Source organism: Cervus canadensis, chromosome 7, assembly GCF_019320065.1.
Source record: "Cervus canadensis isolate Bull #8, Minnesota chromosome 7, ASM1932006v1, whole genome shotgun sequence".
NCBI lineage: Eukaryota > Metazoa > Chordata > Mammalia > Artiodactyla > Cervidae > Cervus > Cervus canadensis.
In genome coordinates this window covers 29,581,028-29,608,925 of record NC_057392.1, presented here as the reverse complement: position 1 = coordinate 29,608,925, position 27,898 = coordinate 29,581,028, and the positions used below count along the sequence as shown (strand labels likewise).

The following is a 27,898-nucleotide window of genomic DNA, read 5'->3' as shown; positions in this document are numbered from 1 at the left end:
TAAGATGTAATGGGCTGCATAATTTTAAGATAACATTACAACTGTATGGGGGTCACAGTTTCATAAATATTCTTGCATTAATGAGTGTTCTAATTGTGAACAAGACAGACAGAAAGCTTCTATAAATATAATAACTGACAGTACATTTAACTACCAGTTATTCAAGAATGAGCTAGTCATCAATTCTGACAGGAACGCCCTTCTTCTCACTTAAGAAGTTAAAAATTGACTACATCTAAAAGAATTGACACTTATTCTTAAAAAAAAAAAAAGACACTTATTCTGAAGTAATACTAAGTTATAAGCATGACTTTTTACAGGTTTATCAAGAGCATGAATGTCTATTTATGAAAAAAAAAAATCCATGACTGAAACACATTAGAAACGCCCTTTCCTCTTTTCAACAATTGAAGCTGCTTTATGCAATTCTAGATAGCACTCTTTACTAAAGGAAACGAAGGAATATGAAAAATGTCGAAAACTGTCTGAGTCATCACTTGGATTTTAAAATAGTTCCTTTTAGTGTTTTTGTCTCCACCCTTGTATGGTTTAGAAAGATGTGAATCATCTTTAGCATTTCCCACTGATAGCTGCTTTGAAATGGAAGTGGTGTATGCAGCCCCAATTTGTGTGTGAAGTGACTAGTGTATACTTCAGCTACTGAGTCTCCTACACTAGTGGGAAATCCCTGAATGGCTCACGTAATTATTGCTTATAAAGGCAAACATTGGGTAACCATAGCAACTTCTTTTTAAACTGGGATTTCTTCTTCCTTCAGACTGTAAAGTACAGTAACTTAGCACTGCATTTACTCCGGTGTCACCACATCGTAGAAACCAAAATGAATTGCAGATAGGTTTTCTTCGGTCTTTTCTTGAGAAAGACAGAAATTCAGACTATTTAATGTAAAAATTTTATACTCTACTTCTTTGAAATATTGGGCCTCAGTTGTTTTTAGGCCCAGTATTTCTGATCCATATTCTCGACAGAGGATGAGATGATATGACACGAGTTTGAGCAAACTCTGGGAGATGGCAAAGGACAGGGAAGCCTGGCATGCTGCAGTCCGTGGGGCCACAAAGAGTCGGACATGACGAGCAACTGAACAACAACAAAGTTGTCTTTGACACAGTTGCTGAAAGATTATTAATTGTGCAAATAATGTTAATTATATTTTAGAGGATGTGTTTATCATGAATCTGGTAAACATAAGTCATATGCGAGACATGCTGCTCGTTAACATATTCCAGCCAAATCTTGCACAAATAAGAGAAATAATAGGATATTTTTCCAAATAATATAATGTAAAAATCTTTAATTCAGTCTGGCCTTCAATCCAGTCTGAATGATAAGACTTTTGCTTAATTTTAAACTACTGGTTGAGGTAATCAAAATTATGAAGGAAATAATCCAACATTATTATTTTAAAAAAATGCTACTTAAATACAGTAATATTTCTACTTTCTCCCTTCAGTTCAGTTCAGTTGCTCAGTCATGTCTGACTCTGTGACCCTGACTGCAGCACACCAGGCCTCCCTGTCCATCACCAACTCCCAGAGTCTGCTCAAACTCATGTCCATTGAGTCGGTGATGCCATCCAACCATTTCATCCTCTGTCGTCCCCTTCTCCTCCTGCTTTCAATCTTTTCCAGCATCAGGATCTTTTCCAATGAGTCAGTTCTTCAAATCAGGTGGCCAAAGTATTGGAGTTTCAGCTTCAGCATCAGTCCTTCTAATGAATATTCAGGACTGATATTCTTTAGGACTGACTGGTTTGATTTCCTTGCAGTCCATGGGACTCTCAAGAGTCTGCTCCAACACCACAGTTCAAAAGCATCAATTCTTCAGCACTCAGCGTTTTTATGGTCCAGCTCTCATATCCATACATGACTACTGGAAAAACCATAGCGTTGACTAGATGGTCCTTTGTTGGCAAAGTAATGTCTCTGCCTTTTAATACGCTGTCTAGGTTGGTCATAGCTTTCCTTCCAAGGAGCAAGCATCTTTTAATTTCATGGCTGCAGTCACTATCTGCAGTGATTTTGGATCCCCAAAAAATAGTCTGTCACTGTTTCCATTATTTCCCTATCTATTTGCCATGAAGTGAATGGGACTGGATGCCATGATCTTAGTTTTCTGAATGTTGAGTTTTGAACAGACTTTTTCGCTCTTCTCTTTCACTTTCATCAAGAGGCTCTTTAGTAGTTCTTTGCTTTCTGCCATAACGGTGGTGTCATCTGCATATCTGAGGTTATTTATATTTCTCCCAGCAATCTTGATTCCAGCATGTGCTTCATCCATTTCACATGATGTACTCTGCATATAAGTTAAAATAAGCAGGGTGACAGTATACAGCCTTGACGGACTCCTTTCCCGACTTGGAGCCAGCCTGTTGTTCCATGTTCAGTTCTAACTGTTGCTTCCTGACCTGCATACAAATTTCTCAGGAGGCAGGTCAGGTGGTCTGGTATTCCCATCTCTTGAAGAATTTCCCACTGTTGTGGTGATCCACTCAAAGGCTTTGGCATAGTCAATAAAGCAGAAATAGATGTTTTTCTGGAACTCTTGCTTTTTGGATGACCCAACAGATGCTAGCAATTGGATCTCTGGTTCCTCTGCCTTTTCTAAAGCCAGTTTGAACATCTGGAAGTTCATGATTCATATACTGTTGAAGCCTTTCTTGGAGAATTTTGAGCATTACTTTGCTAGTGTGTGACATTAATGCAATTATGCAGTGATTTGAGCATTCTTTTGGATTGGAATGAAAACTGACCTTTTCCAGTCCTGTGGCCACTGTTGAGTTTTCCAGATTTGCTGGCATATTGCACGCATCACTTCCACAGCATCATCTTTCAGGATTTGAAATGGCTCAACTGGAATTCCATCACCTCCACTAGCTTTGTTCGTAGTGATGCTTCCTGAGGCTCACTTGACTTTGCATTCCAGGATATCTGGTTCTAGGTGAGTGATCATGCCATCTTGATTATCTTGATCGTAAAGATCTTTTTTGTATAGTTCCTCTGTGTATTCTTGCCACCTCTTCTTAATATCGTCTGCTTCTCTTAGGTCCATTCCATTTCTTTCCTTTATTGTGCCCATCTTTGCATGAAATACTCCCTTGGTATCTCTGATTTTCTTGAAGAGCTCTCTAGTCTTTCCCATTCTATTGTTTTTCTCTATTTCTTTGCATTGATCACTGAAGAAGCCTTTCTTATCTCTCCTTGCTCTTCTTTGGACCCTGCATTCACATGGATGTATCTTTCCTTGTTTCCTTTGTCTTTTGCTTCTCTTCTTTTCTCAGCTATTTGTAAGGCCTCCTCAGACAACTATTTTGCCTTTTTTTTTCTTGGGGATGGTCTTGATCCCTGCCTCCTATACAGTGTCACCAAGCTCCATGCATAGTTCTTCGGGCACTCTGTTTATCAGATCTAATCCCTTGAATCTATTTGGCACTTCCACTGAATAATCATAAGGGATTTGATTTAGGTAATACCTGAATGGTCTAGTGTTCTTCCCTACTTTTTTCAATTTAAGTCTAAATTTGGCAATAAGAAGTTCATGATAAGCCACAGTCAGCTCTTGGTCTTGTTTTTGCTGACTCTGTAGAGTTTCTCCATTTTCAGCTGCAAGGAATGTAATCAGTCTGGTTTCCATATTGACCATCTGGTGATGTCCACGTGTAGAGTCGTCTTTTGTGTTTGCTATGACCAGTGCGTTCTCATGGCAATATTCTGTTAGCCTTTTATCTGCTTCATTTTGTACTCCAAGGCCAAACTTGCCTGTTATTCCAGGTATCTCTTGACTTCCTACTTTTGCATTCCAGTCCCCTTATGAAGAAAAGGACATTTTTTTTTTTTTTTTGAGTGTTAGTTCTAGAGTAGGTCTTCATAGAACTGTTCAACTTCAGCTTCTTTGGCATTAGTGGTTGGGGCATAGACTAAGATTACTGTGAAGTTGAATGGTTTGCCTTGGAAACGAACAGAGACCATTCTGTTGTTTTTGAAATTACACCCAAGTACTGTGCTTTGAACTCCTTTGTTGCATATGAGGGCTACTCTATTTCTTCTAAGGGATTCTTGCCCACAGTAGTAGATTTAATGGTCATCTGAATGAAATTTGCCCATTCTGATCCATTTTAGTTCACTGATTCCTAAAATGTCAGTGTTTACTCTTGCCATCTCCTGTTTGACCACTTCCAATTTACCTAACATTCCATGGACCCAGCTTTCATGGACCTAACATTCCTGGTTCCTGTGCAATATTGTTCTTTACGCAATCAAACTTTAGTTCCATCACCAGTCACATCCACAGTTGGGTGGTGTTTTCACTGCAGTTCAGCCCCTTCATTCCCTCTGAGCTATTTCTCCACTCTTCTGCAGTAGGATATCGGGCACCCACTGACCTGGGGAGTTAATGTTTCAGTGTCCTATCTTTTTGTGTTTTCATACTTTTCACGGGATTCTCAAGGCAAAAATATTGAAGTGATTTGCCATTCCCGTCTCCAGTGGACAGCGTTTTGCCACAAAGAAGGTACCTGAAGAAATACTGTGCCGACTGATGACTAGCCAGTTTTTGTGAAGTTACACTTATGAACTCTATGTGGAATAGTAATGTATGTGAAGAGGCCTCTGAATAAAGAAAATGGCACCTGTAAAGTTCATGTAGTTTGTTTCATAACAAAGTATGTTATTGCCTTCAAGCCAAGATTTGTACCGTGATAAAATTAGATGTTTTTATGTTTTGAGAGAAGAGACAAAGAAAGAACTGGTGAGCCATTTAAATTAAGACAGAAATATTTAGGAAATATCAGCTAAGGCAATTATCTCCTGAGGTGTTTATTTTACTGTAGAACAGTGCATATTAGTATTACTGACTCTGAACTGCCATAAAAATCTAAACTATGTTCTTTTCCTTCAGACAGTAATGTAGATAGCATACTGAAGTTGGTTCTTAATAGATTTAAGTCAGTGTTGTACGTGATCGTCACCAGCCAAATGGCTGGCTGTTGTAAGTGAGGAACTATATTCTTATTGTGTTTAATTGTCTTAGTTATTGGAAAACTTTTAAGTATGCTTGGAACAACTTGAGCACATGTATTGTAAACTTACGTGATCTAAATAGAGAGCAGTTATTTCCAGTGATAATTTACTCTTTTCATTGAGATAGGCTTTAACTCTAAATTCTACAGGAAATTTTGAAGACAGTTTTAATAGTAAAGTATCTGATAACTATATTGACTACAAGTTAATGCAGTATTTTGGATATATTTGATAACACAGAGTGTTATTATAATTAATTTTACCTGCCTCACCATTTTAGAATATGTTTACTTGAAAATTTTAATTTACCTATGTGGCTCACTTTATATTTCTAGTAGGTGGCACTTATCTACATGTTGGGTAGCTGACTGCTGTTCTTGCATTATAAATAGTTTTACTGTTTCAACATTTTTCTCCAAAATATGATGAAGAATGAGTTTTGATATTAAATGTTCTAGCTAGAAGACTGTTGGTTTCTTTCAGAAGGCACCTTTCTGGTAAATTAAAGGAGGAAAAATTATCAACAATGAAATTTATTTAGGTTGGTAAAAAAGTAATTGCTGTTTCAGACTGTGAATTTAAATCATCATAACCAGGTTCAAGTACATCTTTATTAATCAAAATAAGAACCACTACAATCAACACATTTTTGTCAATGATTTTTTTTTCCTTTAGCATAAAAATCGGTGCCTCAGGATTCAACCAGCTCTTGGAAAGAAATACATGTCTCCTGCTGGCTGTGGAAGCATTTTACCTGCAAAAAGTTGTTGAGATCCTGGAAGAAGTGGTGGTTAGTTGGCGAGAGGTCAGGTGAATGTGGCAGATGAGGCAAACTTCGTAGCCCAGTTCGTTCAACTTTTGAAGTATTGGTATGCGACATGCATCCGGCCGTTGTTGTGGAGAAGAATTGAGCTGTTTCTGTTGACCGGTGCCGGCTGCAGCTGTTGTAGTTTTTGGTGCATCTCATTAATTTGCTGAGCATACTTTTCACATGTCATGGTTTTGCTGGGATTCAGAAAGCTGTAGTGGATCAGACGGGTAGCAGACCACCAAACAGTGACTGTGACCTCTTTTTGGTGCAGATTTGGCTTTGCACTGAGCTGGTCATCACCGGTTGTCATAACTGGTCACATGTCACAATCCGATCAAGAAATGGTTCGTTGTTGTGTAGAATAAGAGGAGGTGACGCTTCAAAACAACAATTTTTTTTTTTTCATGCCTCGCCTTATGAGGCACGAATCCCATGAGGGGCCTGGTGGGCTAGTGTCCTTGGATTTCAAAGAGTCAGACGCAACTGAAGTGACTTAGCACACAGCACGTGAGGCATTCACTTTTTGAGCTTTTTCACCTTTCCAGTTTGCTTCAAGTACCGAACGACCATAGAATGGTCAGCGTTGAGTTCTTCAGCAGCTTCTCCTGTAGCTACAAGAGGATCAGCTTTGATGATCCTCTCAGCTGGTGGTTGTCAGCTTCTGACAGCTAGCCCCTGCACTGCTCATCTTCAAGGCTTTCGTCTCCTTGGCAGAGCTGCTTGAACTACTGCTGCAGTGTACATCCGTTAGCGGTTCCTGGGCCAAATGCATTGTTGTGAGTTGTCTCCGCTGCTTTACGACCCATTTTGAACTCCAGTAAGAAAATCGCTTAAATTTGCTTTTTGTGTAACATCATTTCCCTAGTCTAAAATAAATATAAACAGCAAGTAATCGGTCATGAGCAAACAAACATAAAGTGAGAAATGTGCGTTAAAATGACGTATAACATAACCACATTTATTTATTTAAGAATGTATTCTGGTATCAAATGGCAAAGTTCAGCAGTGCAACACCAGTCACTTTTGCGCTAACCTAATAGATAGCTTTATAAAGGACATTAGTTTTTTTAGAAAGTGGGCAGTTAGAATGTATCTTTACATATCAATTACAGTTCATAAGTTCATATACTGTACTCTTACCAGTGACTGCATTAGTGACAGGTATAGTCTGTACCTCTTACTTAAGTCTTCTATATATATTGCTTTTTACTATCTTGCATTCTTACCTTGTACATGTTAGTTTTTTTCATGTATGATGTAGTACCTCATTTAGGCCGCATGAGGTCTTTTTTCCTCCAACTTTATTTAGGTATAATTGACAAGTAAAGATTGTGTTTGTTTAAGGTTTATGACATGACAATAAAATATACATATACATATACATTATGAAATCATTACTACAGTCAAGCTAAACATGTTAACTAGTAAGTCTATCATTTCATGCAGTTATCTTTTTTTTTTTTTTTGCTTTTGTGATAAGAACACAAGATCTACTCTCAGCAAATTCAAAGCTTACATGCAGTAGTTAACTATCGTCACCGTGCTGTATGTTAGATCTGCAGAATTTATTCACCTTAAAACTGAAGATTTGTACCCTTCGACTACCAGCCTCATTTCTTCCATTCTGCCCTCGCCTCTATGAGTTCAGCTTTTTAAGATTTCACATATAAATGGAATCACAGTTTTTTTCTGTGTCTGGCTTATTTCACTTATCGTAATATCCTTCAGATTCATCCGTGTTGTTGGAAATGGCACAGTTTGCTTCATTTTTATAACTGAATAATGTTCCATTGCATGTGCGTATGCTACATTTTATTTATCCTTTCATCTGTCAGTACACACTTAGGTTGTTTTCATTTCTTGGCTTTGTGAATAATGGTGCATTGAGTACAGTAATACCATGTACTCTGCATTATATCTGCATTGAGTCCAGATAACTCTTTGAGATACTGGGCTTAATTTCCGTTGAATGTATACCTAGAACTGAGATCGTGGGATCTTGTGGTAGTTTTATATTTAATTTTTTCAGGAACCTCCCTCTGGTTTTCATACTAGCTATAGCAGTCTACATTCCCACCAACAGTGTACACGGGTTTCCTTTTTCCCATGTTCTTACCAACACTTGTTGTCTTATCTTTATGGTACTAGCTGTCCTAACGGTGTGAAATGAAATCTCATTTTGGTTTCACTTGGAATAACCCTAGTGATTAGTGATGTTGAGCACCTTATGTCATGTACATGACAATACCATGTACCCATTGGTCATGTGTATGTTTTCTTTAGAAACATACCTACTTTAAAAAAAGAGAGAAAAAACATACATAGGTTTTTTTGCCCATTTTGAAAGTCAGGTTATTTGTTTTTTGTTTTTTTGTTGGGTTTTTTTTGTTTGTTTTGCTGTTGAGTTGTATGAGTTCCTTATATATCTTGCATATTAATCCCTTATCAGATATATGGATTGCAAATATTTTCTCCCATTACATAGGTTGTCGTTTCAATTTGTTGGTGGTGTCCTTTGCTGTCTCGTAGCTTCTTAGTTTGTTGCCCACTTGTTTATATTTGCTTTTGTTGCCTGTGTTTTTGGTGTCATATCCAAAAAATCACTAGGTGGTTTGAGGTCTTTGAAGGTGACGATGATATATGACATTTTGTGATCCTTTGGTGTGGTATACATAGTGGGGTGGAAATATTAATATTTAGGTATTTGTTGAATTATTTGGTATTGTTATTTTGGTGAATGCATTAGGAATAAAGTATTCTTGCCAAAAGATTTTTAGATTATAATCTTAGCATTCTCTAGGAATGTTTTTATACCTACCTAGAATTAGGCAGCTTTGGGATTATTAACACTTCGTTTTCAAATCATGAAGGTGTATACTAAGATAGAGAATTTGGATTAACATTTGAAACCAACTGAGAGCTTGAAGGAACCATGGATAAGATAAAACAAATCATAGTCCCCATTTTATAAATTTAGAAACTGAAGAAGACCCAAATTGCTTGAACTCTAGTAAGCACCAGTTTCCTAAGTCAAAAACCACCTTATCCCTACTTCCTGCATCCAGTTTGTTAGCATGGCCAGTAAGTCCCATTTCTAAAATGTATCTGTCTCTCCTTTCACATGCCCAGCACCCTAGATCAGATCACTCATCTTCTGGATTACTGCAAGGGTCTCCTAACTGGGCCTTTGGCTTCCTTTCTTCTGCTTCAGTCCATTCTTTACACTGAAGCCATTTAATCTTTTTCAAGCAAACTATGATGATCTTTTTAAAGCAAACCTTGCTGTAAAAGTTTTAATAACTTTCCAGTCACTTAATCAGAACCACAAACTTTAGTTGTAAAGTTTGATAAAGAGTCCACCTGCTAAGTGTGATAGAAAGAATCCACCTGCTAATGCAGGAGGCGTGACTTGATCCTGATCTGGGAAGATCCCACATGCCTCTGAGCCCCTGAGCCGGTGTGCCACAGCTATTGAGCCTGTGCCCTGGGGCCTGGGAGCCACACCTGCTGAGCCCTTGTGCCTCAGCTTCTGAAGCTCGAGCTCCCTGCAGTCCATACTCTGCAACTGGAGAAAAGCCTGAGCAAACAAATAAAAATTATTTTTTAAAAAATACAGACTTTACATTTCCCCTGAAATCAGGAACAAGACAAGGGTGCCCACTCTCACCACTACTATTCAACATAGTGTTGGAAGTTTTGCCCACAGCAATCAGAGCAGAAAAAGAAGTAAAAGGAATCCAGATAGGAAAAGAAGAAGTGAAACTCTCACTGTTTGCAGATGACATGATCCTCTACATAGAAAACCCTAAAGACTCTACCAGAAAATTACTAGAGCTAATCAATGAATATAGTAAAGTTACAGGATATAAAATTAACACACAGAATCCCTCTTATCTTGCATTCCTATATACTAACAATGAAAAACAGAAAGAGAAATTAAGGAAACAATACCATTCACCATTGCAACAAAAAGAATAAAATACTTAGGAGTATATCTACCTAAAGAAACAAAAGACCTATACATAGAAAACTATAAAAAACTGATGAAAGAAATAAAAGAGGACACAAACAGATGGAGAAACATACCGTTCATGGATTGGAAGAATCAATATTGTCAAGAAATGGCCTATTCTACTCTAAAAAAGCAATCTTAGATTCATGCAATCATCTATCAAGTTACCAACCGGTATTTTTCAAGCCTAGAACTTAGACCAAAAGGGAATTTCACAATTTGTATGGAAATACACAAAACCCCTCGATAACCAAAGTAATCTTGAAGAAAGGAAGAATGGAAACTGAGGAATCAAAACCTGCCTGAACTTCAGACTCCAACAACAAAGCCACAGTTATCAAAGAGTATGTGTGTTTTTTTTTTTTTTTAATAAAACTTGGCACATAAAGAAAACAGAAATAATAGATCAATGGAACAGGAATAAGAAGCCCCAGAGTAATAAATAACTCACGGAACCTATGGACACCTTAATCTTTGACAAGAAGCAAGATATACAATGGAAAAAAAAAATGACCATCTTTAAACAAGTGGTGCTGGGAAAACTGGTCAACCACTTGTAAAAGAATGAAACTAGAACACTTTCTAACACCATACACAAAAATAAACTCAAAATGGATTAAAGATCTAAATGTAAGACCAGAAACTATAAAACTCCTAGAGGAGAACATAGGCAAACACTCTCCGACATAAATCACAGCAAGATCCTCTATGACCCACCTCCCAGAATATTGGAAATAAAAGCAAAACTAAACAAATGGGACCTAATGAAACTTAAAAGCTTTTTGCACTACAAAGGAAACTATAAGTAAGGTGAAAAGACAGCCCTCAGATTGGGAGAAAATAATAGCAAATGAAGAAACGGACAAAGGATTAATCTCAAAAATATACAAGCAACTCCTGCAGCTCAATTCCAGAAAAATAAATGACCACATCAAAAAATGGCCAAAAAGAACTAAAACAGCATTTCTCCAAAGAAGACATACAAGATGGCTAACAAACCACATGTAAAGATGCTCAACATCACTCTTGATTAAGGAAAATGCAAAATCAAAACCCATGAGTACCAAAATTACATACGCCGCCAATCAGGAAAATGGCTGCTATCCCACCCAAAGTCTACAAGCAATAAATTGCTGGAGAGGGTGTGGAGAAAAGGGAACCCTCTTACACTGTTGGTGGGAATGCAAACTAGTACAGCCGCTATGGAGAACAGTGTGGAGATTTCTTAAAAAACTGGAAATAGAACTGCCATATGACCCAGCAATCCCACTTCTGGGCATACACACTGAGGAAACCAGATCTGAAAGAGACACGTGCACCCCAATGTTCATCGCAGCACTGTGTATAATAGCCAGGACATGGAAGCAACCTAGATGCCCATCAGCAGACGAATGGATAAGGAAGCTGTGGTACAAAATATACACACACATAATATTACTTACTTTCAGGCCAATTAAAAAATATCATTTGAATCAGTTCTAAATGAGATGGATGAAACTGTGTATGTCTCTAATTAATATACAAGAGTGAAGTAAAGCCCAGAAAGGATAAAGAACATTAACAGATACTAACAACATATATAATGGAAATTTGGAAAGATGGTAATTGATAAACCCTAATATGCAATAAACGGAAAAAGAGACACAGAAATAACAGAACAGACTTTGAACTCTGTGGGAGAATTGTGAGGGTGGGATATTTCCAAAAGAACAGCATGTATACTATTTATTGAAACAGATCACCCAGCCCAGGTGGGATGCCATAGACAAGTGCTCGGTGTTGGCTTTGGTGCACTGGGAAGACCCAGAGGAAAATCGGGTGGAGAGGGAGGTGGGAGGGGGGATCGGGATGGGGAATACGTGTAAATCTATGGCTGATTCATATCAATGTATGACAAAAAAAAAAAAAAATACAGACTTTATAACTTGGTTTACAAAGCCCTGGGTAAGCTGAGTTTGCTGTTTCTCCAGCTGCGTCTGCCCTTGTCCCTCATGATCGCTGCCCCAACCACATGGACCTCCTTTAGATCTTTCCTCTCCAAAATTGTTTTCCTTCTACAGTTTGTCATAGTTCCTAGTTTTGCAATATTTATTTGTGGGTAAGCTTCATCAGAACACAGATTGACTTTTTATTCATAATTTTGTTTTCTCGACCTAGCAGAAAAAAGCCCAGCACATAGTAGATGATGAATAAATACAGATGAATGGATGAGTCATTGACTGACTGGATGTTATTGAGCCTCCATTTACAACATATAAATTGTATATACAATTGTATATTCAATATATAAATTGTAAAATAGTACCCACCAATGGTAGTGGAGGATTCAACAAGAATATGTGTGATAAATACTTGTTTCATTTTCCCTCTGTTGATTTTCCTTTGCTTATACAGTGTAATATAGTGGGTTGTTCTTCAAGCTGTTTTCTGGTCAGTTATTGTTTCTGTTCAATTTTTTGTGGCTTGTGTTTATAAGTTATTGTATATAAGTGATTGTTTCTATTAAATTTGTTGTGGCTAATGTTTATAATGCATTTCATCTATTGAAAATTTAAGTGGCTATAACATGTACTAGAGTGTGAATGGTAGAAGAACAGGGCTGGATGGGTATGTGCCCACTGATTGATGATTAAAGAAAGAACAAGATTCTCTTTTGGAGTTAGGTTCAGCTCCATGTGAAAAGAGACTGAGAATCATAGTGACTCAAAACAAGGCAGAACTATTTTTCTCTAACACAAAAATCAGGAAGCAAGTGGACTTGCCTGGTGGCTCAGGCAGTGAAGAATCTGTCTGCAGTGCAGAGCACCCAGGTGTGATCCCGCATCAGGGAGATTCCCTGGAGAAGAACTGGATACCCACTCCAGTGTTCTTGCCTGGAGAATTCCGTGTAAAGAGGAGCCTGGTGGACTACAGTCCATGGGGTTGCAAAGAGTGGGATATGACTGAGCGACTAACACTTCTACTTTTCAGAAAGTAGGCAGTCTCGGACTTTCATGGCAGTTCTGTCCCACGGAGTCCTCAGGGACCCAGAGCCCCTTCAGCCTGCTTTTCCACTACGCTAGACTCTGGTCCTTATTTGGTTTAAGATGGTGGCCAATCTTTCATGTTCCAGGAAACAGGATGGATAATGCCATTTGTTCTTCTAGAAAGTTTTCTGGAAGCCACATGACACCTCTACTTAAAATACTGGTTAGAAGTTTGTCCTGTGGCTGCTCACTAAAGGGAAACTGGGAAGTATTGTCTTTGTTGTGTGAAAACTTGTATGTTCTAGTTTAATGGAAAATGGCAAAAATGGGTGCAAAATATAGGTCTTTGCAAAGAACACATTGGAAAAGACCCTGATTCTGGGAAAGATTGAAGGTAGGAGAAAAACGGAACGAGAGAGGATGAGATGATTGGATGGCATCACCGACTTGATGGACATGAGCTTGAGCAAGCTCCAGGAGTTGGTGATGGACAGGGAAGCCTGGTGGGCTACAGTCCATGGGGTCACAAAGAGTTGGACACAACTGAGCAACTGAACTAAATGTGTTAGCACTATGAAGTATTAGTAATATTAATGATGAAAGGGTTAACAGTTTATTATTTATCATTATACAGTACTGGTAGGTTGAAACCACTTGAGGTCTTCAGATAACATTGGCTATTTTAGAAGTATGATTGGGTAAACATTAGAAAATTGGTTCAGTTCAGTCACTCAGTCGTGTCCAACTCTTTGCAACCCCATGAACCACAGCACGCCAGGCCTCCCTGTCCATCACCAACTCTGGAGTTCACCCAAACCCATGTCCATTGAGTCGGTGATGCCATCCAACCATCTCATCCTCTGTCGTCCCCTTCTCCTCCTGCCCTCAGTGTTTCCTAGCATCAGGGTCTTTTCAAATGAGTCAGCTCTTCGCATCAGGTGGCCAAAGTATTGGAGTTTCAGCTTCAGCATCAGTCCTTCCAATGAACACCCAGGACTGATCTCCTTTAGGATGGACTGGTTGGATCTCCTTGCAGTCCAAGGGATTCTCAAGAGTCTTCTCCAACACCACTGTTCAAAAGCATCAATTCTTCGGCGCTCAGCTTGCTTTATTGTCCAACTCTCACATCCATACATAACTACTGGAAAAAACCATAGCCTTGACTAGATAGATGTTTGTTGACAAAGTAATGTCTCTGCTTTTTAATTCGCTGTCTAGGTTGGTCATAACTTTCCTTCCAAGGAGTAAGCATCTTTTAATTTCATGGCTGCAGTCACCATCTGCAGTGATTTTGGAGCCCCAAAAAAAATAAAGTCTGACACTGTTTCCACTGTTTCCCCATCTATTTGCCATGAAGTGATGGGACCAGAGGCCATGATCTTAGTTTTCTGAATATTGAGCTTTAAGCCAACTTTTCACTCTCCTCTTTCACTTTCATCAAGAGGCTCTTTAGTTCCTCTTCACTTTCTGCCCTAAGGGTGGTGTCATCTGCATATCTGAGGTTATTGATATTTTTCCTGGCAGTCTTAATTCCAGCTTGTGATTCTTCCAGCCCAGTGTTTCTCATGATCTACTCTGCATATAAGTTAAATAAGCAGGGTGACAATATACAGCCTTGACGTACTCCTTTTCCTATTTGGAACCAGTCTGTTGTTCCATGTCCCGTTCTAACTGTTGCTTCCTGACCTGCATACAGGTTTCTCAAGAGGCAGGTCAGGTGGTCTGGTATTCCCATCTCCTTCAGAATTTTCCACAGTTTATTGTGATCCACACAATCAAAGGCTTTGGCATAGTCAATAAAGCAGAAATAGATGTTTTTCTGGAACTCTCTTGCTTTTTCAATGATCCAGCAGATGTTGGCAATTTGATCTCTGGTTCCTTTGCCTTTTCTAAAACCAGCTTGAACATCTGGAAGTTCAAGCCTGGCTTGGAGAATTTTGAGCATTACTTTACTAGCGTGTGAGATGAGTGCAATTGTGTGGTATTGCCTTTGGCAATTCTTTGGCATTGCCTTTCTTTGATATTGGAATGAAAACTGACCTTTTCCTAGTTGGTAAATACATTACACATGGAGAATTAAATTTGATCTCTTTCAGAGATTTTGAATTCATCATTAAAAAAATATATAGTGCCATTTTTGCAGTGGCTGTGCAAATCTGTGGAAATCTGACCAGTAGCCTAGAGAGCAACTGTTTCTTGATTCTCTGCACCTCATCCCCCCACCCTGCTTCCTCGCACCCTGCTTCCTTTTAAACCTGTTCACAAGACTTTTTCCTAAGTATATGGACTGGGGAGGCATGTAACTCAAGAGGATTGTTCAGGATCCTTGAACTGTGAGAAGTGTTTCTGAAACATAGTTTGAACCCACCATTTTTTACCACAAGCTTTTATTTTTTAATACTCAGACTAGTTTGGTGCAGAGTAATCATTTAGCATACCCTCAATAAAATATTTTACTCTGTAATAATCAATCTGGAGTTTATGAATTTGTAAGAGATAAGATGAGCTTTGGGTTGGCTGTTTAGAAAAGAAAAATCATTTGTGTCAAGAAAAATTCTGTTGTAACAAAATGGGGAACCTAAAAATAATCTTCCAGGATGTTAAACTTTTTATCAGTAAAATGAGAATTTTGAGCCAGCTTTTCCATGAATTGACTCTGTGTGAAAAGTAGGAGTAAGCTTTTGAGAGGATACGTTTTAATCTAAAGAATGGAAGGATTATGAAGTTGTCATTGAAATTGTTGGCCTATTAAAAAGTTAATCTGATATGGCCTAAAAATTAAATGCCTCAAGAAAAAAAAATACATTTTCTTGCATTGTTCAACTGAAAATAGCAGAAAACCCAGTGTTGAGTTAAATTTGCATAGTTATTGTCAATTTTTCATCATAATTTTTTTCTCCATTCCTAATTTCTTCAGTGGCTTCCCTTGGTGGCTCAGTGATAAAGAATCCTCATGCCAATACAGGAGACTTGGGTTCGATCCCTGAATCAGGAAGATGTCCTGGAAAAGGAAATGGCAACTCACTCCAGTATTGTTGTTCAGTACAGACAGAGGAGCCTAGTTGGGGTAGTCCATGGGGTCGCTAAATGTCGGGACAGGACTTAGCGACTAAACCACGGCAGTTTTTTCAGTACTCACTTACCTGTGTCCTTTTCCTTTAAGATGTGAATTCCTTGAAATTAGGGGGCCTGTCATATTCAGTAGGAGATGTGAGACAGCGCTGTATGGCACTGTTAACATAACATTTCAGTATTTTTTAAATAACTTACTGTATTATGAGCCAATACTTTTTATTCTTGCTCTTTCCCTAGGCTGTGTAAAACAATGAATGTGGAGGAATACAAAAACCTCTTGCCTAAGTTTATTGCTCTCTCCCTCAATAACACTTGGTAAGCACTAGTCTGGTTACTGGAGTGTAAAGAGAAGTTTCTAGCAGTCTCTAGAGGCCTGAAAAGGGTGGAAACTTAGTAACAGGGTAGAATCTCTGACCCCTGAAGGGAATCACCTCCCTAGTAAGGGAAGGTTGTCAGTATCCAGGGTTTCACAAGGAATATCTTTTACCTATCCTAAGTATCTGTAATAATACTGTTATATTCATTTTAAACTTTGCTCTTAATAACACCATGAATAGATTCTGTTCAGCTCTTTAATAGATACTGAAATGATTCACAGAAATGTTAAGTAACTTGCTCAAGGTCACACAGTTATGTTTCTTAGTAGGAAGCCAGATTAGATTAGTTTGGTTACAGAGCCTATCTTCTCAATCACTGTTCTGTTACAGTGTGTCTCCAAGGTAAAAATCTCTGGAGATTATTATTCTTAGAAGTCTAAGTCTTAGACTCAAGGACTAAAGCAGCTTGCTCAAAGACACAGCTTTGTCTTTGGAATCTGAGCTCCAGGTAGGCTGACTGCTGAGCCCATAGTTTTAACTGTCATTCACCATCATTGTTTTATATACTGTCAACTTACACATTTAAGTTGCTCTCCCACTAGAGGCACAAAATTCATTGTGTTGCACTTTAATACCACCATGTTTACTGGTTAAAATACATGAATCCTACCCCCATTTGTCTTTTCTATTTTTGCCACTCTATTCCAGAGTCTTATGACATAATAGAATTTATTTCAGTGAAATTATTTACAGATGGAAGATATTGGAGGAAACAATATGTATGTAACATAGCCCCTGCTTTCAAGGAGCTTGCTTTCCATTTGGGAAAAACCAAAGTATGGAATTTGACCTAGAGCAAGAAAACAGGGTGTACCTGCCTAGGTCTAAGTAGGTGAACTTATATACTGGAGACTTTACCAAGCTAAAATTGTCCATATAAAAAGAGATTTTGTTTGGGGGGCGAAGCCCCCTGACAGTGACAGTATATTGTTACTATAGTGGTTTCATGCATGTCAGAATACTTGCATGTCTTTAATTTGACTTAAAATCATTTATATTTTTTAAAATAACTAAGTGAAATTTTAGCACATTTTAGTATTTTAATACAGTTATGTTAGGGTTATAGGTTTTTTCGTAAATTGATAATGGAGTTTGTTGTTAAATTCTGGCTTTCTTGTTTATATTATGCTGGATTTTTTTCTTTCTTTTTTTTTTTTAATGTTGTGATAAGTCAACTGACTTAAGTGTGTGAGGTAACACTAGCCCTGAAGTACCTATTTAAAAATAACTTGTTTGGGACTATTATTGCCGTAAATAGTATGTTCCTTTGTTACCTAAACTTTTCACAATCATTTAGATTATTTGTCTTCTAATATCACATTCGTAGTCTGGTATTATAGATTGCATAACTCTTAGATGAGGGTGTATGCGTACAGTCAGTGGAAGCAGAGTAGATTAGAAAGAGCATGTGTTTGCAATTAGGTACAACTTTACTAATTTGCCAACTATGGATATAATAATTTCTAAGCCTTTTTTTTTCTCTCTACATATGGGAATGTAGCAAGGCCATTGTGAATATTAAATGAGAATGTAACATCTAGCACATCACAAATGTTCTAGAATAGCTATTATGTTTATTAATAAAAATGCTGGTTGACAGATGAAAGAACAAAGATTGAGGAGGAATCATAGTATTTTCTTTGTCATTTTTCTGTGGGAAAATAACCCTATCCTTGAGTAAACCAGGAAACGGGGAGGAACAGAGAAAACCAACTATAAATTGGTTGTTTTTGACACTTATTCGTAGCTTCAGGATAATTACTTTTATAGGGAGGCAGAAGATTCTTTACTTTGTGTTAACCCTTTACCTTTTTGACGTGTAGATAATTCACTACCAAGGACTTGAAACAATAGATTTATGTAGCTGTTTGACAGATTTTAAGGCTTTGTTGCACATCCAGATGGAAAGACAGTATTGTTTCTTTTGTGAAATTCAAGTGATTAGTAGAATTTTATAATTAGAATTTCTCCAATATGGAATTTTCATTTTTCTCTTTCAAAATATGATTTGGTTGACTAAATTTAACAACTCAGAAATTGTTAGTGAATCTTAAATTTCTTTCGTTTAAACTTTACATTGTTGAAAATAACATACATCTAGTAGATTAAAAATAAACTTTACATTGTTGAAAATAACATACATCTAGTAGATTAAAAATGGTCTTGAGAAAATAGGAAGAAAACCTTGGGTGTATGGTATTTAGAGTCTTATAAAATACTCCTCCATCTCTAGTTCTCTTTTATGGGTTCACTGCAGACATTCTCACTGCAGCTGTCACTATAGGGTTAAACATTTGCCATATTGTAACATACGAAAGCAGTTAAACTGTTTGGAATTGTTTACTTGCTAAAACCAGTGTTAGTCAGCAGAGGCAGTACACCAGATTTCCTTGTGGCTTTTAGTGGAAAATGTTAAAAGCGCACTCATTTTTCAGTTATAGAATTTTTTGGTTTGATCTGGATTAGTCACAGAACTGGCATGAACCTTCTAATTGTGAAGGCTGTCCAAACGCACTATTTTTTTCTCCTGCTAGAGGAAGTTACATCCGGAGCAGTAGCTCAGCTCTCTGGTAAGTGTAACATGTGAGCATTACTAGGCATTTCATCCTGCGGTTCTGCAGTCCTTGCTCTTCAGACTGTTGCTCAGTTGGAATGCTTCTGTGGGGCCGATCCTGAGGTTCTCTGTTATTTAAGGACCTACTACTTATTTGGAGGTGTCACTGGCGGTTTGCAAGATCATATGAGGAACAGGAAAGCATCTGAAATCGACTGGAAAGGAAGACTGTAGCGGTTTTCACAGTGGAAGGAAACTATATTGGCACAGAGGCAGATGATTGAATAAAGTAGTTGGCTCAGAGAAGATGCACAGTCTGCTGTTTTTTCCTCTGAATGAAGACTCTTTGATGGAAGCTGCATTCATGTGGAGATCAAAGAAAACACTGGAATGATAAACTACTGGAGTTCTCTCCCTCTCTTTTTTAAAAATGAAAAGCCTGAAGCCGTAATTTGAGCTCAAATGCCTTCTAATTCCTTCGCAGCCTGCCTGTTCCATTAGGATTCTCCGCTAACACCATTTCTGCTTGGTGCCTGTGCCCTTTTGCTGGAGCAGCCACAGACCACTGCCTGATGGAGGAAGAATGAACACTCTGCCTTTCCTGTGCTGTCGATGGGAATTAAGCTAACTGTTTCTTTTCTTATATGGAATATCTGGATTAATCAAGCTGTATTCTAGTACCAAGAGTCCTATTGTCTCTTGTGGTCTGACTCATTGCATGTAAATGTACTGCAGCTTTGCTATTAATGCAGAGTGTTTTTTTTTTTTTTTTCTTTCTCAAACACAGAAAGAATTGTCAACCTCTGAGCAACATTTTGAGAGCTCTAGCTGCATTTTTTTTTTTTCTTTTTTCTGGATAGTATCTGTATTAAACCAGCGAAGCTGAAGAAGTGAAGACAAGTTAGAAGTGGAAACCGAATAGTGAGATTTCATATTTTATTTTCAGTGATAAGCAAGCCAGCTGCTGGTAACTATGACCTTGCAGGCAGGAGTGGGTATAGCTGTGATCATCTGTCTCAGCACTTGTTTCTCGTCTTATTCTGTTGTGTGTGGTGCTATCACCCAAACAGTGATCTTTTTATGCAAGTGAATTTCTGTAAAACAGAGTAGTAATATGACTATTTTGGTAGCAGAAAAATATTTTTAAATGAACTTGTTCCGGACTCAGTTTTAGTTCTTGACATGTTGATGTGAAATTTCTTTTAAGTTTTACAGTAACCAGACAGAAAATAATAGAATTTGGGATTTTATTTTATTTTTTTTAGGAAGTTATGTAGTTATAATTTTAAGCTTTAGTTTTTCTGATAGTACTTATTAACTTTAAAAAAAAAACCAGTTGTGCTTTTCAAAGAATGATTCTGAGTGCTGTACAGAAGAGGAGGAAAAACTACTTGTGCTCTTCCAACTGTGACTTTTATCACATAGCTTAGAATTCAGTTTTTTAAAAGAACGAATGAGTCGAGTGTGTATTGTTGTTTTGGAGGAGGTAGAAGATGAGTCTCCTGCATTCATTTCTAAATTGCCACAGGAAAATAAATCCCTACATTCTCCACCTTCGGGAAATGTATTGGTAAGATACGAGAGTTTATATGTTTACTATCTTTTACTGAACTAGCAGGGTAAATTTTATTTTTTAAGAATAAATGCAAGTTAATTTCCACTAGTTTCATTAAAAACCCAAGTGAAAGCAATATAGGTGTGTGAGTATGATGCAATATTACTTGTGTATAAATACACACATTTCCTATTTTCACTTTTTCAGATGTTTAGATAACATTTCAGACTTTATCTCTTAATCTCTTAAAATGAGTTTAAAAAATAATTTGAGGATAGTAGGCTACAGCACCCATATTTCAGTTTTTACTTTGTGGTTTTAGAAACTGATGTAGCAAGTATGAGGAACTGTATGTTTTAGCAAAGTTGACTGTTGCCAGCAACACGGAGGCACAGCCTTCTCTGTAGTGAATTTTGTATATTTACATGCAGGGCTGTTACAGAAAAAGAATCAGACTTCATCTTTAATTTTATGTTTAAAACTTTGTCATTTAACTTTTTGTTAGAGTATAATGTGATACCTTATCAGCGAGGCTATATCGTTGATTAAGAACTTGTTATATTTAGACATGCATGTGTCTGCCTCTTCATGTTACTCAATTTACAGTAATTTTTGATCTTTGAATAGCAGTGATTTTCATCAACTGTCAGGTTTCCTTTGGATTTTTATCTTTACACATGTAATGCTAACTCATGCGAGTTATTCGGGCGCCCGAGACAGAGCTGTTCATGGAGGCCTTCCTCTGGGCTCCTTGTCACACTGCTGGTTTGACGAGTTGTGTCCTGCAAGGATGTGTTGAAATGTCTAACTTGTATTTATTTGGAAGATACTTTCTTTTTACCATCTGTATAAACAAAAGGTTTCCACTCATGTAAAATCTAATTATGCTTATTATACTACCTAATTTTGGTCATAAGGAATTGATTTTTTTTTTTTTTTTAATTAGGCCTACTCTTTTTTCCAGGGAGGAATCTTGTACTTTCATATGATTTGACTTCATGAAACTTGGTTCATGTCAAAAGCCAAGTGATTATTGTTGTGATAGGAAAGAAAAATTTTAGATTTGAAAGTTATGTGGAAATAGCTTTAGAATCGTCCATGTGGTGTGATTAATGTTTTTGTTACTCTCTTGTATTTTAGCCCTCACTGGTGCAAGCTATATTTAATGGAGATCCTGATGAAGTTCGAGCACTAATATTTAAGAAAGAAGATGTTAACTTTCAGGTAAAACAGTTTCACTGATACCAGCCTTGAAGCGTACTTTGCTAGAGTTGATGATTTTTGTTAAAAGACATAACACAATTCTGTAAGTTTTTTTAAGCAAAGTAGAAAGGTCTTAAGGCAAAAAGGAAAGGACTGGACGTGTGTATTCAGGGTAATTACTAAAACCTAGGACAACTAGGAGTCAGTGAAGGATTTTTGTTCCCCCCACCTTTTACTTTGAAATTTTTCACAGAAAGGTTGAAAAACTTCTTTGAATACTCATATAACCTCCAGCATTGATAACATTTGCCATATTTGCTTTCTCTCCAATAATTACACAAGTTATTATTATACTACACATTTATTTATTCCTTTCTTTTTCTGAATCCCATTTGAAAGTAAGTTATAGACATCATGACACTTCACTGTTAAATATTCAGATGAGGATTCTTTTTTGTGAACTTAAAATAAGAGACATGTCTTAAATTTATAATATATCTAACTTGGTTCTGAGGTCAAATTTGCTTTCTGTAAGTAATCATGGTAAACATTATACACAAAGATGCATCTGTTTGGGTATCACAGTAAATAAAAACATTGTTTGAAAGTTCTTCAGACTTTTAAAGATACAGTGGATTTAATATTCAGGACTGACGTGAGGGACAGTTTTGGAAAGAGTGGGTATGTAGATAATTCTGTGTATGTTTATCCAGTGGTGAAACTTTTTAATTTACTAAGCTGAGGTGGGTGAAAATATATAATTAACTGTAATACAGTCAAATTTTTTACTGTATATATTTTTACTGGAAGTTAATGTTTTCGGTATCTTTTTCATATGTGATTCAGTTCTCTAAATGATGGAGAGTAGGGAGAAGTCGTGATTCATAAGGTCCCTATAGCAACAGCAAAACAGATGACCTGGAATTGATTGGCCAGTTCTAAGAAAGCCGTGTTCTGCCAGCTCATCTCCAGCTCTCATCTTTCCCCTGTTCTTTTGGACAGTGCTATCGTGACCACTTGATGTTAAGTAGATATAAGAAGTATCTTATATTTAAAGGTTGAGTTAACTGAGTAAATTTGAATCTTTAGCTAAAATGATTCATCCTCACATTCTAAAATGTAACCAAAATGCTGTCATTACATTTTTCCTTTAAACATTGTGTTTAAGTTTATATTTATTGGAAACATTTACCTCATTCAGGATTTATTTTAAATGAAGTGCTGGTTACTTTATATAATTGGGGTGTCCTGGAGAGTCTACTCAAGACAAAATAATTGTAGGGGTATAGACTTAGGAGAAGGAGAAAAAGGCATTCTGTTCTATTTAACATACTATTTTTTGTTTGTTTGTTTAAAAACTAGTTCTGTTTAAGAACTAACAAATCTCATCTTGTTGAGGAAGTTTGGTCTATAATCCTACTAACCATGGTTAATATCTCTATAAAGCCTTGTTATAGCCAACTGCTTTTCTGTTACAATAATCAAATTATCTTAAATTTGAAAAGTTTTATGCTCAAAAGATTGTTTTTGAGAATCAGTTTATTCCACTGTGAAGTCCTTAGAAACTGTTCTGTGGCTGTAACTAGTATGTGACCTCTTAACTTTTATGACTTTTAGTCTCTGCTTTTCTCCTTATAGATTCCTTTCTTTGCTTACTTTTAAAATTTTGTTTGTTAACATCTGCTAGCTTGATTTCTTGTCTGAAACATAGAACCACGCTTAGAACTAAAAGCTTGGTTAGTGTTTCAGATCAGTAGACCCTTCTTGAGGGGGACTTTGTCTTTAATGGTCCATGGGGTTTTGACAATTTTTTTATGGTTCCTTTACTCCTATGACTCTTGCTAGTTGACAGTATTGTCCTCATCATATTTGTTAAGTCTTTGGCCATTCTTCTAACTTAGGATGGCAATTTTTTCCCCTTATTTTTATCCTCCATGATAAGGAATTGCATAGGATTTTAACAGGCGAGTGTGTATGTTTGTAATAAAACTTACACTGTTCTATAATATAAAACCTACTCATTCTAGATAGGTAATAAAATATTTTTAACCTTTATGTCAGTGCAACAGTAGTGTTTTCTAAAATAATTTATTCAAATGAGTATTTGAGAATGACATCTTTTTGAAACTTACATCTTTTAAACTTGTTTTTGTACTTAGAGTGGGTATAAGAGTTCAGATTTGTCTCTATACTGTTAAATAAACATTGTTATTAATTTAGGTTAGCTTCTTGAGTCATATCCTGAAGTACTGAATACTGTGGACCACTAAATAGCATCTTTCTTAGTAACGTATCTAATTGATTTTTTAAAAACTGATATAAAATATTATTCATTTATATAATTTGGTCTGAAAGGAAGTCTTTTATTGTAGAAGGTACCTGAGATGATTTCACTAGAAAATATGGGAGTTTTCTTTTTGGAGACTTTGGCCCACAAGTGGTTGACTATCTGAGTAAATATGTTTGTTGTTTATACAGGAATTTAATCCAGAACAGGGTGTTTGGGCATTGGTTAAGACAGTAATATCATGGCCCTGGGTGAGTTTCTCTGTGAGACTCTTGGCTTTCTCTTCCTGGTAAAGAGATAACTGCTGCATCCTGCACTCAAGACAAACAACCAGAGAAACTGGAAAGGAAACTCTCTATAAATTTCCTTTTTTTCTTCTTTAATCAAGCAAAAGATCTTTTTCAGAATCCCTACAAAACTCCCCGAGATTCCTTGGTTACAAGCCCACTGTAGACCGGTCCACCAGCAGAGGTAGAATGGGATTAGCTTTTTGCTTAGATAAGTCATTGTTAATCACCAGGTTCGTCCTGTGGCATAACGGAAGCTCATCATCAGGGATTTATTGAACTCTATCTGAAGGGAATCAGCGTTTTCAGGAAGGAATAAAGGGAAAGAGTTGTTTGGATAGGTAACCTAGTAGAAGATTTTTGATTGCCTAAAAACAGTTGAAATAGCAAACTTTTAGAAAAATAGGTCACTCAGATGTGGAAGAAGCACTGTCTGCCAAATAGGTGAAACAGTTAAAAAAATTCAAAGGCAGGTTAATATTCATAATGTAAAGAATTTAAGAAGGCTTTCTTATCTCTCTTTGCTGTTCTTTGGAACTCTGCATTCAGATAGGTGTATCTTTCCTTGCCTATGTTGCCTTTTGCGTCTCTTCTTCAGTGAACGTCCTGCAGTGAACAATGCAAAGAAAGAGAGGAAAACAATAGAATGGCAAAGACTAGAGAACTCTTCAAGAAAATTTAAGATACCGAGGGAACATTTCATGCAAAGATTGGGTACACTAAAGGACAAAAGCAGTATGGACCTAACAGAAGCAGAAAATATTAAGAACAGGTGGCAAGAATACACAGAAGCACTGTACAAAACAGATCTTAATGACCTGGATAACCAACATGGTGTGATCACTTGCCTAGAGCCAAACATCTTGGAGTGTGAAGTCTAGTGGGCCTTAGGAAGCTTATCTACGAACAAAGCTAGTGGAGGTGATGGAATTCTGGCTGACCCATTTGCAGTCCTAAAAGATGATGCTGTGAAAGTGCTTCACTCAATATGCCAGCAAATTTGGAAAACTCAGCAGTGGCCACAGAACTGGAAAAGGTCAGTTTTCATTCCAATCCCAAAGAAGGGCAATGCCAAAGAATGTTCAAACTACCACACAGTTGCACTTATCTCACATGCTGGCAAGGTAATGCTCAAAATCCTTCAGGCTAGGTTTCAGCAGTATGTGAAAAAAAAACTTCCAGATGTACCAGCTGGTTTTAGAAAAGGCAAGGGAACCAGAGATCAAATTGCCGACATCCACTGGATCATAGAAAAAGCAAGAGAATTCCAGAAAAACATCTGTTTCATTGGCTATGCCAAAGCTTTTGACTGTGTGCATCACAACAAACTGCGGAAAAGTTTCTTAAAAGAGGGGAATACCAGACCACCTTACCTGTCTCCTGTGAAATCTGTATGCAGGTCAAGAAACAACAGTTAGAACTGGTCATGGAACAATGAACTGGTTCAAAATTCAGAAAAGAGTACATGAAGGCTGTATATTGTCACCCTACTCATTATATGCAAAGTGTGGGGCTGGATGAAATGCAAGCTGGAATCAAGATCACCAGGAGAAATACCAGTAACCTCAGATATGCAGATGACACCACCCTTAAGGCAGAAAGTGAAGAGAAAGTAAAGAGCCTCTTGAAGAAAGTGAAAGAGAAGAGCGAAAAGCGGACTTAAAACTCAGCATTCAAAAAATGCAGATCATTGCATCTGGTCCCATCCCTTCATGGCAAATAGATGAGGAAACAACGGAAACAGTGACACATTTTATTTTCTTGGGCTCTAAAATCACTGCGGAAGGTGACTGCAGCCATGTAATTAAAAGACGCTTACTGCTTGGAAGAAAAACTGTGGCAAACCTAGACAGCATATTAAAAAGCAGAGTCATCACTTTGCTGACAAAGGTCGATATAGTCAAGCTATGGTTCTTCCATTAGTGATGTACATATGTGAGAGTTGGACCATAAAGAAGGCTGAGCACTGAAGAATTGATGCTTTTGACTGTGGTGCTGGAGGAGACTCTTGAGAGTCCCTTGGACAGCAAGTAGATCCAACCAGTCCATCCTAAAGGAAATCAACCCTGAATATATTGAGAAGGACTTATGCTGAAGCTGAAGCTTCAGTACTCTGGCCAGGCCAGCTGATGCAAAGAGCTGATGCATTGGAAAAGACCTTGATGCTGGAAAGATTGAGGGTAGAAGGAGAAAAGGGTGACAGGGGATGAGACAGTTGGATGGCATATTGACTCAATGGCTGTAAGTTTGAGCAAACTGGGAGATAGTGAAGGACAGGGAAGCCTGGTGTGCTGCCGCCCACGGGGTCGCAAAGAGTTGAATAAGACTGAGCGACTGAACAGCAACAATGTAGAGAACAGTTTACAGGATGATCATTTGAACAGGAATGTAATTTGAAAGGCCTAAGTGCTTCTGTCTTCTTAACCTTATTGTGAAAGTGAAAGTCTCTCAGTAGTGTCTGACTCTTTGTGACCCCGTGAACTATACAGTCCATGGAATTCTCCAGGCCAGAACATTGGAGTGTGTGGCCTTTCCTCTTCTCTAGGGGATCGTCCCAACCCAGGAATCGAACCCAGGTCTCCCACATTGCAGGCAGAGTCTTTACCAGCTGAGCCACAAATCCATTTTACTCTTTAGGACTCACTTTTCTTTTGTTGTAAAATGTGTAGGTTTGCATTAATGGCCTTCATGGTTTTTTAAACACCCCAAATTTGTGAGGCTCTAAAAATTCCAGATGAATGATCTCCTGCTTTTGTCCAGAAGTTTTCATTTGTGTTTTCAGATTTATATGGCAATAATAATAATACCTTTCCCTAGTATTAGCAGAATTTAATGCCATATTATGGAGCCCAAATAATTTGAAATATTAATTACACATTTCAGAGAAAAGGTATGGCCTTATTAGAAAATTTTCCACAAGCAGGAATTGTTTTTTCTATCCACAGTGATATAAATTCATGTTAAATATAGAGTTTGTAATTCAGAGGCAGTGATGTGCCTAAACCTTTTTATGGTTACTTGCTGTAACTCACACAATAATCTTGTCAAGTTGGTAGGTTGACATTTCCATCCCAGCAATAGGTGACCAAACAAAAACTCAGGAATTTGGACCTATGTAGATTTGACAGAACCTGGGGAAATTAAAAAGTAAATTGGAGATATTTGTTTCTTTTGCCAAATAGTGCCATAAAACAATGATGGTTTAAAAAATGGATTTTTTCCCCTAAAAGTTATGTCATCATTCTGTATACAAATGTGATCCTAAATTTCATAATCAAATACTGTTAGATTTTAGCATTGCAAATGAGTGAATAAACAAGCCTCCCTTAGTGCCATAGTTTTTGGCTAGATAAAAATGTCATTCAAAGTCATTTCAAACCAGGGGTAGTTAAAATCCAGCCAACAGTGCTTTTAGTGTTTAAATCAGAGGAAGTCTTAGATTTTGAATTCTGTGACTGTGACCCCTTCTAAACTCAGAAGAGTTGATTTAAGAACTAGTCAGTAGATCTTGCTTATAAGCTTGATAATTTTGAAAATGCTACCTTGTATATTTTGCATATTGGTTTCTAAATTTAGATGTACTTTTTTATTGAAAATTTTTGGGGATTGATTTTGCCAAAGTAGTCTTAAAAAATACTGACATCTGTTAAGCTTTCAAAAATACTTTCTGGGATCATGGAAATGATGTTGCTTTTACTCTATCAGGTGAAGTTGTTCGGCAAATACATATAT

The 27,898-nt window shown here is 37.2% G+C and overlaps 1 protein-coding gene across 4 annotated transcripts in view; it reads left to right on the top strand.

The window, feature by feature from the left end:
- The window catches only part of ANKRD28 (ankyrin repeat domain 28), a 207,522-nt gene that overhangs the window by 67,304 nt on the left and 112,320 nt on the right, over positions 1 to 27,898 (top strand). For 2 of the 4 annotated variants that reach the window (XM_043474781.1, XM_043474782.1), the window contains one exon: positions 21,530 to 21,613. In XM_043474781.1, coding sequence (XP_043330716.1) covers positions 21,530 to 21,613 — 84 coding nt within the window. Of the gene's footprint in view, positions 1 to 18,831; positions 20,405 to 21,529; positions 21,614 to 27,898 lie in introns of those variants that run through there. The other 2 variants (XM_043474783.1, XM_043474780.1) reach the window with 2 other exon arrangements.